Here is a 12038-nt window from a genome sequence, read left to right on the forward strand (position 1 = left end):
AAATCATCCCGCGGCGGAGCGTGAAGCGTATGCAAGTGTGCGTGCGTGTGTGTGCGGGGAGGGGGAATGCCTTTTTTTTTTTCCTCCCTTCTCGCGGAAGCTCAGAATCTTTGCAGGGGTTTCCCCACAGCACTCATTTACATAACATTAAAGTAACTGGCAGTTACTTGAAATATAACTGGGAAAGCAACAGCTCGCTGGCATCTAATGCTTAACTACTTAGCTTCTTGACTTCCTTTTCCTGTCTAAATCGCCAACTTGATAAAAAGTTTTCAGTGAAAGCAGTGCACGCTACCAGGGTTTCCAAAAGCAAGGTGTACTTTCTCCATTTTGGATTTCCTGTGTTTAAGTTGCCATAAAAACCCTGATGAAATCCTGTTAGTGGCCATGTTCTTAAATACAGGGCGTAACTTTATATTGAGCAGATGCAGAGAGAGTGAAATATAACAGCTGACATTGCCCAAACAGTTGTGGAAGTGCTTAGATGGGATATTGTGGTTAAGTTGTTAATCATGTAAATGAACTTTAAAAGAAGGTTTTATGGAAACGTTGTTTTCACTGTTTTTTTTCATTGTAGAAAATTACACTTATTGTGTTCTTAAAAAACATTTCAGAACAGAGAGATCAGCTCTTTTTCAGAGGGCAGCTGAGCGATGAAGAGTGCCTTACTGCACAGCACTTGGAAAGCCACTGAGCTGAGTTAGAATTAAAGTTTCAGTTGTCATGTTATTGTCAGTAATGTGTAAATGTGTCTTACAAAGATAAGATAAATTGCTGTGACAACTGAGTGTTATAATCAGCCTGATGCTCATAATGCTTCCAAAAAACATCGAGACCAACAGTACAGATTCAGTCCATGCCACTAATAAATTCCTGATCTCATTTTGAGTCACTTTAGGTCCCCAGGCTTACATGGGAATTGGGGGGTTGAAATTCACACATACAGAAAGAGCTCTGTCATCTATTTGTATATGTAGTCAACCTACATTTTCTGAGATAACTTATTGAATTCTGTTAGTAAGCTTTTTTGCTTTTATGACAATCACTGCAAATGATAACAAGTGATGGTAAAACTACCTTCTGTAATGAAGTTGCCTGTAACAGCCATCTTCCTCACTGTTGCTGAAGGATCTTCAGTAGGTAGCAAGAGATAGTTTTGTTGTAAATGCTGGAGTAGAGGCGTGCTGCTGATGTAGAGAGCTAAGTATTGGGATCTTGTGCTTGCCCTGGACACGCAAGGTAGCCCAGGCTTAGAGAGAACATCAAACATATTTTCTCCACACTTGTTGCAACACTCAAGTGTTTGTAAGTTATATGCTGCATTCATGAGGCAAGTGTTTGGGCAAACGCAGCTTTTTTGGCATTTGCATGCTTCTGTTACTTTTTGGAGGAACGTGCAATTAAATAATTGCATCATCTGTGCATGATTTAATTGGTGCTAGCTGTAGTTGTAGCTCTCTTGAATGTAGGAAATGGTGCTTCTGTCTGTCAGGGACTTACAATCATAGAATCACTCAGGTTGGAAAAGACCTTAAGGACCATTGAGTCCAACTGTGACCTAGCCATACTACCTAACTAACAATCCTCTGCTAAATCATGTCCCTGAGCACCACATCCAAATGGTTTTTAAACACATCCAGGGATGACGACTCAACCACCTCCCTGGGAAGCCTATTCCAGTGCTTAACAACCGTTTCTGTAAAGGGTGCACTTGAATGGTGCTCAAGATTCCAAGGCTGGTACTTCCAAATACAGAAGCAGTAAAAGATTCCTAAACATTTTTAGGAAAATTGTATTTGAAGTAGTAGGCAACTTAAATACAGGGGTCACTAGCATTCTTCTTCCAATCTCTAAGTTATTCTGTATTAGATTGAATGAGTGAGTTGAGCACCATTGAGTTCATATTTAGCCTTTTGAATATATTCAAGGTACACGTTAAGTGAAGCAGGAGCTGTGCCAAAAGTTAAAGCACTGAGTAGTGGGGAGGAGAGGACTTTCTATCTTGGGGAAGCACTTCAATGTCTGTCATGAAGGCTAGGAACAGGAAGCTGCCATTCATCAGTGAGATGCTTCTACTACATGTTTTTAGAGCCATTCCCATGGATTCTGATGTCAGTTTCTATTTTATGAAAGGCTTAGAATCTGTTTCCTCTGTGTGCTCTGCTTGCTGTCTTAGGGTTTTCTATTTTTTTTTAAACTTTATTTGAAGGGAGTTCTGTATATTTATCATTGGGTAGTAGGTTTGTGTAAGGTGAAGTGATTGTGCTTCATTGACAATAACGGGGCTCTTAGAATTTGTAGAAGTTAAATTAGTTCACTGGGTGCCTTTGTGAATATACCGAAGATGCTTTGTGTGAGTCTTTCTGAAAAGTTTTTTGAATTAAAGTGCACTGTTTTCATGAAGTTGTGCTTGTGACCAAGGAATTGGCCACGTACTTTTTCTAGTATATACGAGTAGCAGCAGCTTTACAAACCTGTCAAATCTCAATGCTGTTTACAGCTTTGTTCTAGAAGGCACATTGCAAAGATGCATGCCTCTAAAGTAGCTCAACTTCCTTATTAAATATGCTTTAATGCTGTATGTTTGTTTTTGTGGGCTTGATTTTTAATGTTATCACTCGTTTAAAAAAAAAAAATCTGTTTGCAGGTGAGGAAGCATTGTCTAGTAATTCAAGGAAGTATGAATATTAACTGACATGCTACCTTTCCTAAAAATAACCAAGAGGGCTTTTAAGTAACTGCTTAATATTTATTTATCACAATCTTAAAGGTAGTGTAAGAGTTGAAAGCACATAATGTAACCCAAACTTTACAGGTGATGTTCCCAAATCATATGCTTTACTCTAAAATGGTACTAAAGTAGTAGTTTTAATTGCTTTTATAGTTCCCCCCCTTCCTTGGGAAACACTGCGTTAAATAGTTTCGGACACACAGGAAATGTCCCTTTGCCTACATTTATGTAAATTAACAAAGTCTGATGTTTTGTTCTTAGTTAAGTTGAAAAAAATATTACTAGTACCATTTTTAGATGCTAAAGAAAGCTTTGACTCACTTCTAGGAGATAGTCCACTGACTTTTTATCTCGATGACAATAGTAAACTTGTCTTAGTTGTAATCTGGCTATATGTTGTGTGGAGCCAACATTTCAGTAATCTAGTTTCAGAAATAGAAAAATTAAGAGTAGAAATACAGCTGTCTTACTGACTATTTCATTCACAGTAGTAACTAAACTAACTAACGCTCCTTTCCTCCCCTTCAGAGTTCACAATGACGAATGAAGAACCTCTCCCAAAGAAGGTATGTTTAAAAATATCTGTGGCTCCCCTGGTCCCCCCGCCCCAAGTAGTCATGATAACTTGGTAAGTTGTGTTCCTCCTTTTGCTCCACAGGTTCGTCTTAGTGAAGCAGATTTTAAAGTTTTGCCTAGAGATGAACTTATCCTAAGGTAAAGCATCAGTTTTTTGTTTTTTTTTTTCCTATGGCAACACTCTATTGAATTCTTTACAGAAGATGTAACATACCCCTTCCTTGGTCTTCAGCACTCTTGTTCTGAAAACCTATAGCATTTTCACAGTGCATCTTTTTTTAACGCTTTCATACTCAGAAATATTTTTATATGTAGGTTGTGTCCTTCAGGAAAAAGCGTTTTCCCTCAAAGTCCTGGAAAGTGTTTTCTAATCCATAAGTAGGAGTTGTTTTTTCTTCACTTGCAGCTTTAGGAGTCAAGGTTGCATACATTCCTTGCTAGATAGCAAGTTATTTTTAAACATCACAAAAAGTAAACTAATTACTGCTGCAGGACTTTCCTAGTCCATGCAGTTGTCTTCTCAGCACATTCAGGTATTAGCAGTAAAATGTCAAAAAAAGATTATCACACAGAACTTGCATATAGAAGAGCCCAGTTATGTTTTTCACCTTACAGAAAATTAAGGGTCGCCATGGAAAACAAATCAATGATTCTGTCATATTGAGCATTTGATTAAAGAAACAAACCAAGGCACAGGTATTACAGAGCCTATATATCTGACAGACAAGGAACTAAGTGAATCTGTGGGTCATTTATTTATCTGGTAGAGTAGTTTGTGCATTTTGAAAAGCTTTAGCTCTTGAACTTCTTGTGCAGTATAAGTTATTTGCATTATTACAGTCTCCTGAGGTGGTTAAATGTTACCATTTCATAGATGAGTTTAAAGGGCTAAATTTTGTAGGAACATAAGAATACAGGTCCAACACAGCTTGTACTACTGCTAGCTACTACTGGAGTGACATTTATTCCACTGGAATCAGCATCATCCTTTGTATATTTCAAACTGGTCTCTGGCTTCATCTCCTCAATATCTATTCTTCTGGGAGTGAAGAGGAAAGTGTTTACACAGAAAAATGCTGCTTTGGTACTGGGTGGTTTAGGTCTTGGGAACCTTGAACAGAAACTTCCATACTCAAGAATATCTCTGGGGATGTTCTTGGTTGCTTTCTGCCATAGAAGTTGGTATCTGTTGTTTATTAAAAGGAGAATATGGTGGAATCTGCCCAAGGAGCTGAAGTATGTCAGCAAATAAACTGAGTTGATGAAGAGACAGAAGGCAATGGACTGATGACAGCTGTGTTGTTATTGTCTTCCTCTTAATGTCTAATGTGGATGAAACAACTTCTATTCTCAGAAAGGCCTTATTGCTTCAAGGAGAGTAACTGTCCTTATTTAAATGCCATCCTGGCCATGTCCATTTTGTTTGCATTCAGCAGTCCTGTAAGCACTTTTTAAAATTTCATCTATGTATGTAAAGGATTTACACTAATATTGATTTTTGTTCCTGGCTTTACGTGAAGCTGGCAATTACTGCACATACTGTTAACTTCATTTGTAGGTTGGAATAAAATGTTATCCCATCATGCGAGTATCATTTTAATTAAAGGCATCTCTGCTGCTTTCAGGCATAGAAAAATGTGCTGACCCCTACAACATCATTTTAAAATAAGATGGAGAATGTTTGTGTGTTTTTTTTTTCCCCGTGCTTCAATGGGGCATATGCTTTTAAAATAATGGTGTGTGTCATCTATGGTTTTGTTCTTACAGCTGATGTGTGATCTCTGTGCAAGTTGAGCTGCTAAGTTGCATGTGTGGAAAATACTAATGCTTTCTGTCGCTTCCTCTGTGTTGTGTTGAAACTTCACTAATATTTTCCATAAAGTGTGTAATTGAGGTTTACTGTTGCTTCCACTGACTGAAAGTGAGCAGGAACAACAGGATTTGTCTGGCCTTTGGGGCATTTCCTTGTCTTGTTGCAGCTGTGGTATCACCTGTTTATCTTCTCCGTCTCCTCTGCAGTAGGATAGGCACTTGGAAGCTCCTGTCAGTCTGTGAACGAGGAAGAGCCAGCAACATGATAGCAAAGCGCTCTGTAGATCATAGCTTAAAAAAAACTTCTTATCTGAATTCCCTGGGCTGTTTAGCTTAGTGGTCAGTAGGCTGAAGTACCTATATTTATTCAAGCAGTGGGTGAAATACAGTGCCTTTAATGACTTCTACTCAATGTGTCATACAGCCAGTCAGTTTTGGAATGGCTTAGGCTCAGTGCTGTTTTTTCCTTCAGGTTGGCTTCAGAAATGTTCTCAAGAAATGTTTTGTTGGTATGGTTTGTAAATACTTTGACTTTAAGAAAAAATCTTGTTAATTACTGCGATGTGTCAGGTATTTTTGTAGTTAAAGAGCTGCAACTGCAAATTCAATTGAAAAGAAATTGATCCACCTTCAGTGTGGGCCTATGAACTACTTGCTTCATACAGATAATTTTAAACTTCTGTTATTTCATTTTCTGTTTGGATGCTTTTAGCTTAGTAGATTGTTTTGAGGGTTTAAAGAGGTCTGATCATATGAAATGAACCTGCTTTGGATTTTTGTCTTTGTAATCGGTAGCTTTTTGGTTTGCCCGAAGGGAGTTAAAAATTCTGATTGCTGGAATTGAGTTTGAGATCTGTAGTTGTACCAAAATTACAGAGACCGTGCTCATGTACAACATTGAAGCTGCTTTAGTAGTAAACCTCTGATTTTTGAAGTTGATGACTTGATTGCTGGAGTTTTCTCTGTCAGTGTGGTGATCACAGGTTTATTCTGTACAGTTTCTTAAACATACTTGGAGAGGAACTGCTGCAGTATTTGCCAGGTTTTGCCTGTTTTGTCTTGAAGGTCGCTTTGATGGGGGAACTGGGAGTCATGCGACTTGGAAAGTCCATGACATGTTCTAATACAGTCTCTGTTCTTTTCCAGGAATTGAGTTCTTGCTTAAATGCTAGGACTTACTGAGAGGTGATCTAGAGATGGTAGCTCTGACTTGTGTGATGACCACAGGCCGTGCGTTTTCTTTCTGATGGCGGTCTGTTACAACTGCCTAACTTTTGTATCAGGGCTTTGTTTTGCTCACTGTGTATAGCTCCTGTTACTGATCAACAGATCTCAGTTTTGACAGAGCTGTTGTTTTCAGGCTGTAAGAGAGAACTCTGCCAAGTAATGCTGCATTTGTATTTGAAGACTTGCTTTTTTATTCTTTCATGTAATTAATTCATGCAAAATACAGGTTCTTTCTGTATTTGCTATTTAGTTGACTGTTTCAGTTTCCCTTTTTGAGGGCTGTCATTCTGACTGAATGCTGTACTTCCAGTGGTCAAACTATGAAACCTTTGTTTCTAACCAGAAGTGTTCTTTTAAAAGCAGTCAAAACACTAAGTTTAAGGGTTTGATGGGAGTGCTGCTTTCCTACAGATCTTAAATGTGCTCATTGCTAATTCAGCTAAAGAGATATTTCTAGACTGCTTGTTTATTAAACCATCCAGATCTTACAGCTTAGAGATAGTATTGTTGTAGGTTAGGAAGTAGTTATGATGGATCTGGCATAAAATGGTGGGGAAGAAAAGGACAAATTGGGAGGGAGGGAAGAGAAACTGTCCATTTCTCTAGTGGTAAAGTTTGTTAGGTGAGTTTATTTAATCTTGTGAAATCATAATGTTGTGAAAAAGACATGCAGTCAGTAGTACTCCTGTGCTTACCCCTCCTCTATCTTCCCTCCCCCCCCAAATTAAACAAAAAACTGCAACCTAAACAAACCCAATGGCAGCAACCAAACAGAAAGGACCAAAACAAAAGCAACAACAACAAAAAGCTGCAATGCACCATGCTTGTTGATGAGTCATGGTAAACTTAACTGTAGACTTTATTTGCTGTTGATTTGATGATTTGTATCAAATGCAATGCTGTTTCTTAGTGTGAAGCTTTCTGAATCTGGATGGATTACATTAGCAGCATAACTTCAAAGAGTTGTTTAATTGGTTGGCTGTTCAGTAAATATTGCCAGTATGGTCTTGCTTTAAATGAGCTGTAATAACTGCTTAACCTGGACTGCAGGCTGTAGCGTACCACTGATATATACTTCTACTTGCTTTGCTATTCACTTGCTGACAGATGTGTATTATCCTTGTGTTATGGCTTCTGTTACAGAATTCTGTTTGCATTGTTCTGCTTTGAGAATGAGAGGCTTCCTGGGTACTTAGCACAGATAACTAAGTAATAGGTCTGATTTTGATTGTAGTGTTTGTCAAAAGTGTTAGAAGTAGTTTTTAAGAGGTAAATTTTGAGTGCTAACAAAGAACTTTCACAATGCAGAGTGGAGTTAACTTTTTCCATAGAACTGTCTTTTATTCAATTGCGTGATTATCTCTTGACATTTTCTGATTTTATTGTAAACATATAAGCTAAAAGTTTAGGAATTAGATGCTTTGATTTTAATGAATAGCTTCAGAAAAATATTTTTCTTTCTGCAATAGGTGGAAGCAGTATGAAGCGTACGTGCAAGCTTTGGAGGGCAAGTACACAGACCTTAATTGTAAGTTAGCAAAGTTTCAAAATTGTGTGAGTTGCCTCAATGTTTTGAACATTTGTGTAAAGCAGAGTGGTCAAATAACGTCATGTTACTGTTAAAAATAATATTCATTGGAAGTACAATGTCACATTACTTTTTTTTAAGCTAAGTCCTTATTTTTCCCAGGAGTTTTCAGATTTTTCCCAGTTTTTCAAGCAACTTCTTTTTCTTTGCCAATCTTAAATGACTTTTCAAAATTCTGTTTTTGCATTTGTGGGACCATCAATACATGAATTGTTAGGCAAAAACGTAACCCCACAAATACCTCTATTTTCAGAATTCTTACAGTAGTGGAAAGTTTTCTTCTTTTAAAATACTGTGAATGTTTGTGCTTTCAGTAATCTTACACAATTGTGAATCATGTGGGAGGGAGAACAGTTCCTAGAGGTTAAGATCTGAAATGAATATCCAGCTGATTCTTTATCTGACTGAGTAATTTGAATTAACAATTAGAATGTCAATTTTATGTAATCTTTAAACTTTGTGCTGCACTTAAGTCTTTTGAAAGTGAGACTATTGGAAAATTTCATCCTACTCTCAACTGAGAAAGTCTAAATACATTCGGGAAGTGTCTGATTTACCAGTCTGAAGCCAGTTTTAAAAATTATGTGAGCAGCTTGAGACTCTTCCTGTTTTCTGTTCACCTTATCAGCCTCAGTACCCAAAATCTTGGTAGCAGTAATTTTGAAGGGTTTTTTTTTGTCAGTCCACAGATGTTCCCTCTTACCTGTTGTTATATCTCATCTACTGCCGTATATGCAACAACAACAAATTAGAAATAATAGTTCTGAAGCAAGTTCTGATGTTTATACTTAAAGCAGGTCTAATACTTGTCTAACAAAAAAAAAAGAAAAACACATAAAAAAAACCCGCAACCTTAATTATTCCAACTTTCAATCGTTATATATTTGAAGGTAGCAGAGTAAATATATTCTGTTTGTATCAGGCTGCTCGCACGTGTTCCAGTTTTTGGATAACTTGGAACTGTGGCTTTCTTCCATATTTCGTATATTAACTTTTATAAATTTTCATGGATCAGAAGACGTACTTGTGACTGATCTATCATCTCTGAAGTTCTCCACTGACTTACTGTTCGCTCTTAAAGTGTTGAAATCATTTTGAGAGCTGATCACACGCGACACCATTCAAGACACGGAATTTGTTACAAATGTCAGGAGAGTTTCAGCTTCCCCAGTTTCACAATGCATGCAATAGTGGTGAAGGATGGAGCAGTTGTTTAATTAATCAAAAGTTAATTCCTATATAAAGCATGGGAACACTTTTAAATTTAGTAGTAAGGAAGGATAGCTGTATTTAAAATGAAACTTGTCATACTTTTTCAAGTACTTAATGATACTTTGAGCTTTTTGTTACTCATGCTTATAGCTGTGGTTAATTTAACTCTTTTGCTGCCAACGAATTTGACTATCAGCTTTTTTTTTCAAGCTGCCTTGAAAAAATGCTTTAAAACCTGTGCTTTTTGTTCCATTAATTTTGTCAGCTAATGATGTGACGGGATTGAGAGAATCTGAAGAGAAACTGAAACAGCAACAGCAAGAATCTGCCCGAAGAGAAAATATTCTGGTCATGAGGCTGGCAACTAAAGAACAGGAGATGCAAGAGTGTACTGTAAGTATTAAGAAATAGGTGTTTTAGGCTGTTCCAGGAGTTAGTGGAGAGTACTTATGCTATGTGTTTCATGTATCTGTAGCATTATAGTTTCTGTGCTTAAAAAAAGGCAGGGTACTTAAGCTTTCACTAAGTTAGTAACTATCATTCTGTAAAGTGTTTTATTTATTTATTTATTTAAAGATTGGTTATTTTGATTGTTTTTCAGCAGCATTTCTGCTTGGAAGAGCATTGCATTGCTCACTGTACATATTTACCATAAATGTTATTCTGACTGTCTTTGAACGCAGGAAGAAATTGAAACCTGAGGATAGGATTCAGCATATTGGATTTTATTTAGAATTTTTCAGGCTGATGTTTATGGTGTATTCAGATAACTGTCTTTGCATCGATTCAGCTGGTTAGAGAGTGCTTTTGAAATATCAGATCTGCTTCTTGGATTTCTGATGTTCTTTGTACTGATGCCTTTGTTGTTGTTCCGTTTTCTCTCTCCTCTGTTTCTGTTGGTCTTATGTGTTTTGTTTTGGCTTTTTGAAACAGCCTTTTGCCAATTTGGGACTTCTCATGGTTTTGGATTATCTTAACTTCATTTGCATCTGCTTCTTTAACTGGCAGTTCCTGAGAGAGGATTGTAAAAAGCTTCTTAATGCTAGTTTTTGTAGCATACTGAAAGCTTATTTCAGGAAGAATATAAGCTCTCTGAAAAACCAATAACTAGTTTTGTCACTTTGTTTTTTCCTTCTTTTAGCCCTCCTTTCTTTTTTCCTGTAGGAGTCCTGAGCTGTCAGGTATTGCAAGTAGTGTAAGATTTAGCCCTGTACACTTTTCTTTCTTAAGACTGTAAGATGACAGACATTAGTCTGTACTAAGTATTTGTATGGAAAACAACAGATGAAGGAGTAAAACTTATTTTGCAGTGGTTAATAAATATATCACTGGAATTGAAGGGGACTTGTGGATATTGTCTAGTCCAATCTATCTACTCAGAGCAGGGTCAGCTGGAGCAGGTTACTAAGAGCTAAGTCAGATTTTCAGTGCCTCCTGGAATGGAGACTCTACAATCTTTCTGGACACCTTGTGGCACTGTTCAACCACCTTCACAGTATAAAGCATTTTCTTACAGTTTAAATGGAATTTCTTGTATTTCATTTTGTGCCCATTGCCTTCTGTCCTTTCAGTGGGCATCAGTGAGAAGAGCCTGGCTTCGCCTTCTTTACTCCCCCCACCAGGTATTTATGCACATTGGTAAGATCCCCCCTCAGCCCTTTTTTTTTCCTCCAGGCTGAACAGTCCCAGCTCTCAGCCTCTGCTTGTATGTCAGATGCTTCGAGCTCTTCATTTTGTCCTTTATATAACCCTTCATTGGCTTCGCCCTAGTATGCCCATATCTCTTACTGGGAAGCCCAGAACTGACTGTGCTCCAGTTGTCTCACCAGTGCTGAGTAGAGAGAAAGAACGGCCTCCTTCAACCTGCTGGCAGTGTTCCTCCTAATATAGCCTGAGGTGAACATGCGTATAGTTCAAAGAAGCATTGGAAGATTTCTTGGCTTGTATTATCAGATGTTGCTTTTCCTGTAAAGTGACAGTAGCAAAATAAATTGTTAAATGTGAGCTGTAAAGCTAAGCTATAAGTTGCTAAATCATTTAATAGATGAACAAAAACTAGTCACCATATCATAAATGAATATGTCAAGTAACATATCCATAAAGTAACTTCCTTAATTTTTAGTGGTTAACTGTCTTAAGATTCATATTTTATATGCAAAATATTCCTGTGACACTTGCATGTAAACCTTTTCTATCACATCTTCAGTGTCTGTGTTGTCAAGTTTCTTAAAAACTGCAGGTAATTATTTGCTGTATAATACCTAGTGATCATATTATTCTTAATATTTGGTGTATTTGGTGGGACAGGCTTTATTTGCACAAACTTAACACGTTCGAATCTTGCAAATTTAAATGGAGAAAATTTAAAATACTGTACTGTACCATATTCAAGTAGTAATAGTTTACAGACATAAGTGATTTTTCTGATTACCAAGATGTAAAACACTTTGCTACTTAAAATTCACTGGTCCTGTTTTAAATATGATGTGGTAGACTCTGCCTTGGTTCTTTTTAATTTTTACTCTTTTTCATTTTAATGACAAAACACAGCAAAATCTCATTAGCTTATAAAAGTCACCAGTGTTCTCAAGCCTTGCAGGCATGTATGTCAGAGAAGCAATCACTGTTTATTATAATAATAATTGTTATGATCGTGGTATTAAAGGAACATGATGGTAGTTGAGTGCATACTTCCTGTTGTGCTCTGTTCCCTGTCTGGTTGCAGAGTATATGGATTTCTTTTGAGGAAGGAGCTTACAGAGTCTGGTGTTCCAAACCTACTTTGACTAGTTCAGATTGACTGCTTTGTGGTTCATAGATTTAATATTTCAAATACCCCATTGTCCACAGCTACTCTTTTTTTAGTGTATCCACTTCCCACACCTTAAAAAA

The 12038-nt window shown here is 37.2% G+C and overlaps 1 protein-coding gene across 3 annotated transcripts in view; it reads left to right on the forward strand.

Annotated features, from left to right (window-relative positions):
- Nucleotides 1-12038, forward strand: part of WTAP (WT1 associated protein) — a 24589-nt gene that overhangs the window by 856 nt on the left and 11695 nt on the right. For 2 of the 3 annotated variants that reach the window (XM_003204082.4, XM_031552449.1), the window contains exons 1-4: nt 3260-3297; nt 3390-3445; nt 7816-7874; nt 9412-9539. In XM_003204082.4, coding sequence (XP_003204130.1) covers nt 3268-3297; nt 3390-3445; nt 7816-7874; nt 9412-9539 — 273 coding nt within the window. In that variant the 5' untranslated portion in view covers nt 3260-3267. Of the gene's footprint in view, nt 1-3259; nt 3298-3389; nt 3446-7815; nt 7875-9411; nt 9540-10717; nt 10769-12038 lie in introns of those variants that run through there. The other variant, XM_010707126.3, reaches the window with a different exon arrangement.

The sequence above is a fragment of the Meleagris gallopavo genome, chromosome 2, assembly GCF_000146605.3.
Source record: "Meleagris gallopavo isolate NT-WF06-2002-E0010 breed Aviagen turkey brand Nicholas breeding stock chromosome 2, Turkey_5.1, whole genome shotgun sequence".
Lineage (NCBI taxonomy): Eukaryota > Metazoa > Chordata > Aves > Galliformes > Phasianidae > Meleagris > Meleagris gallopavo.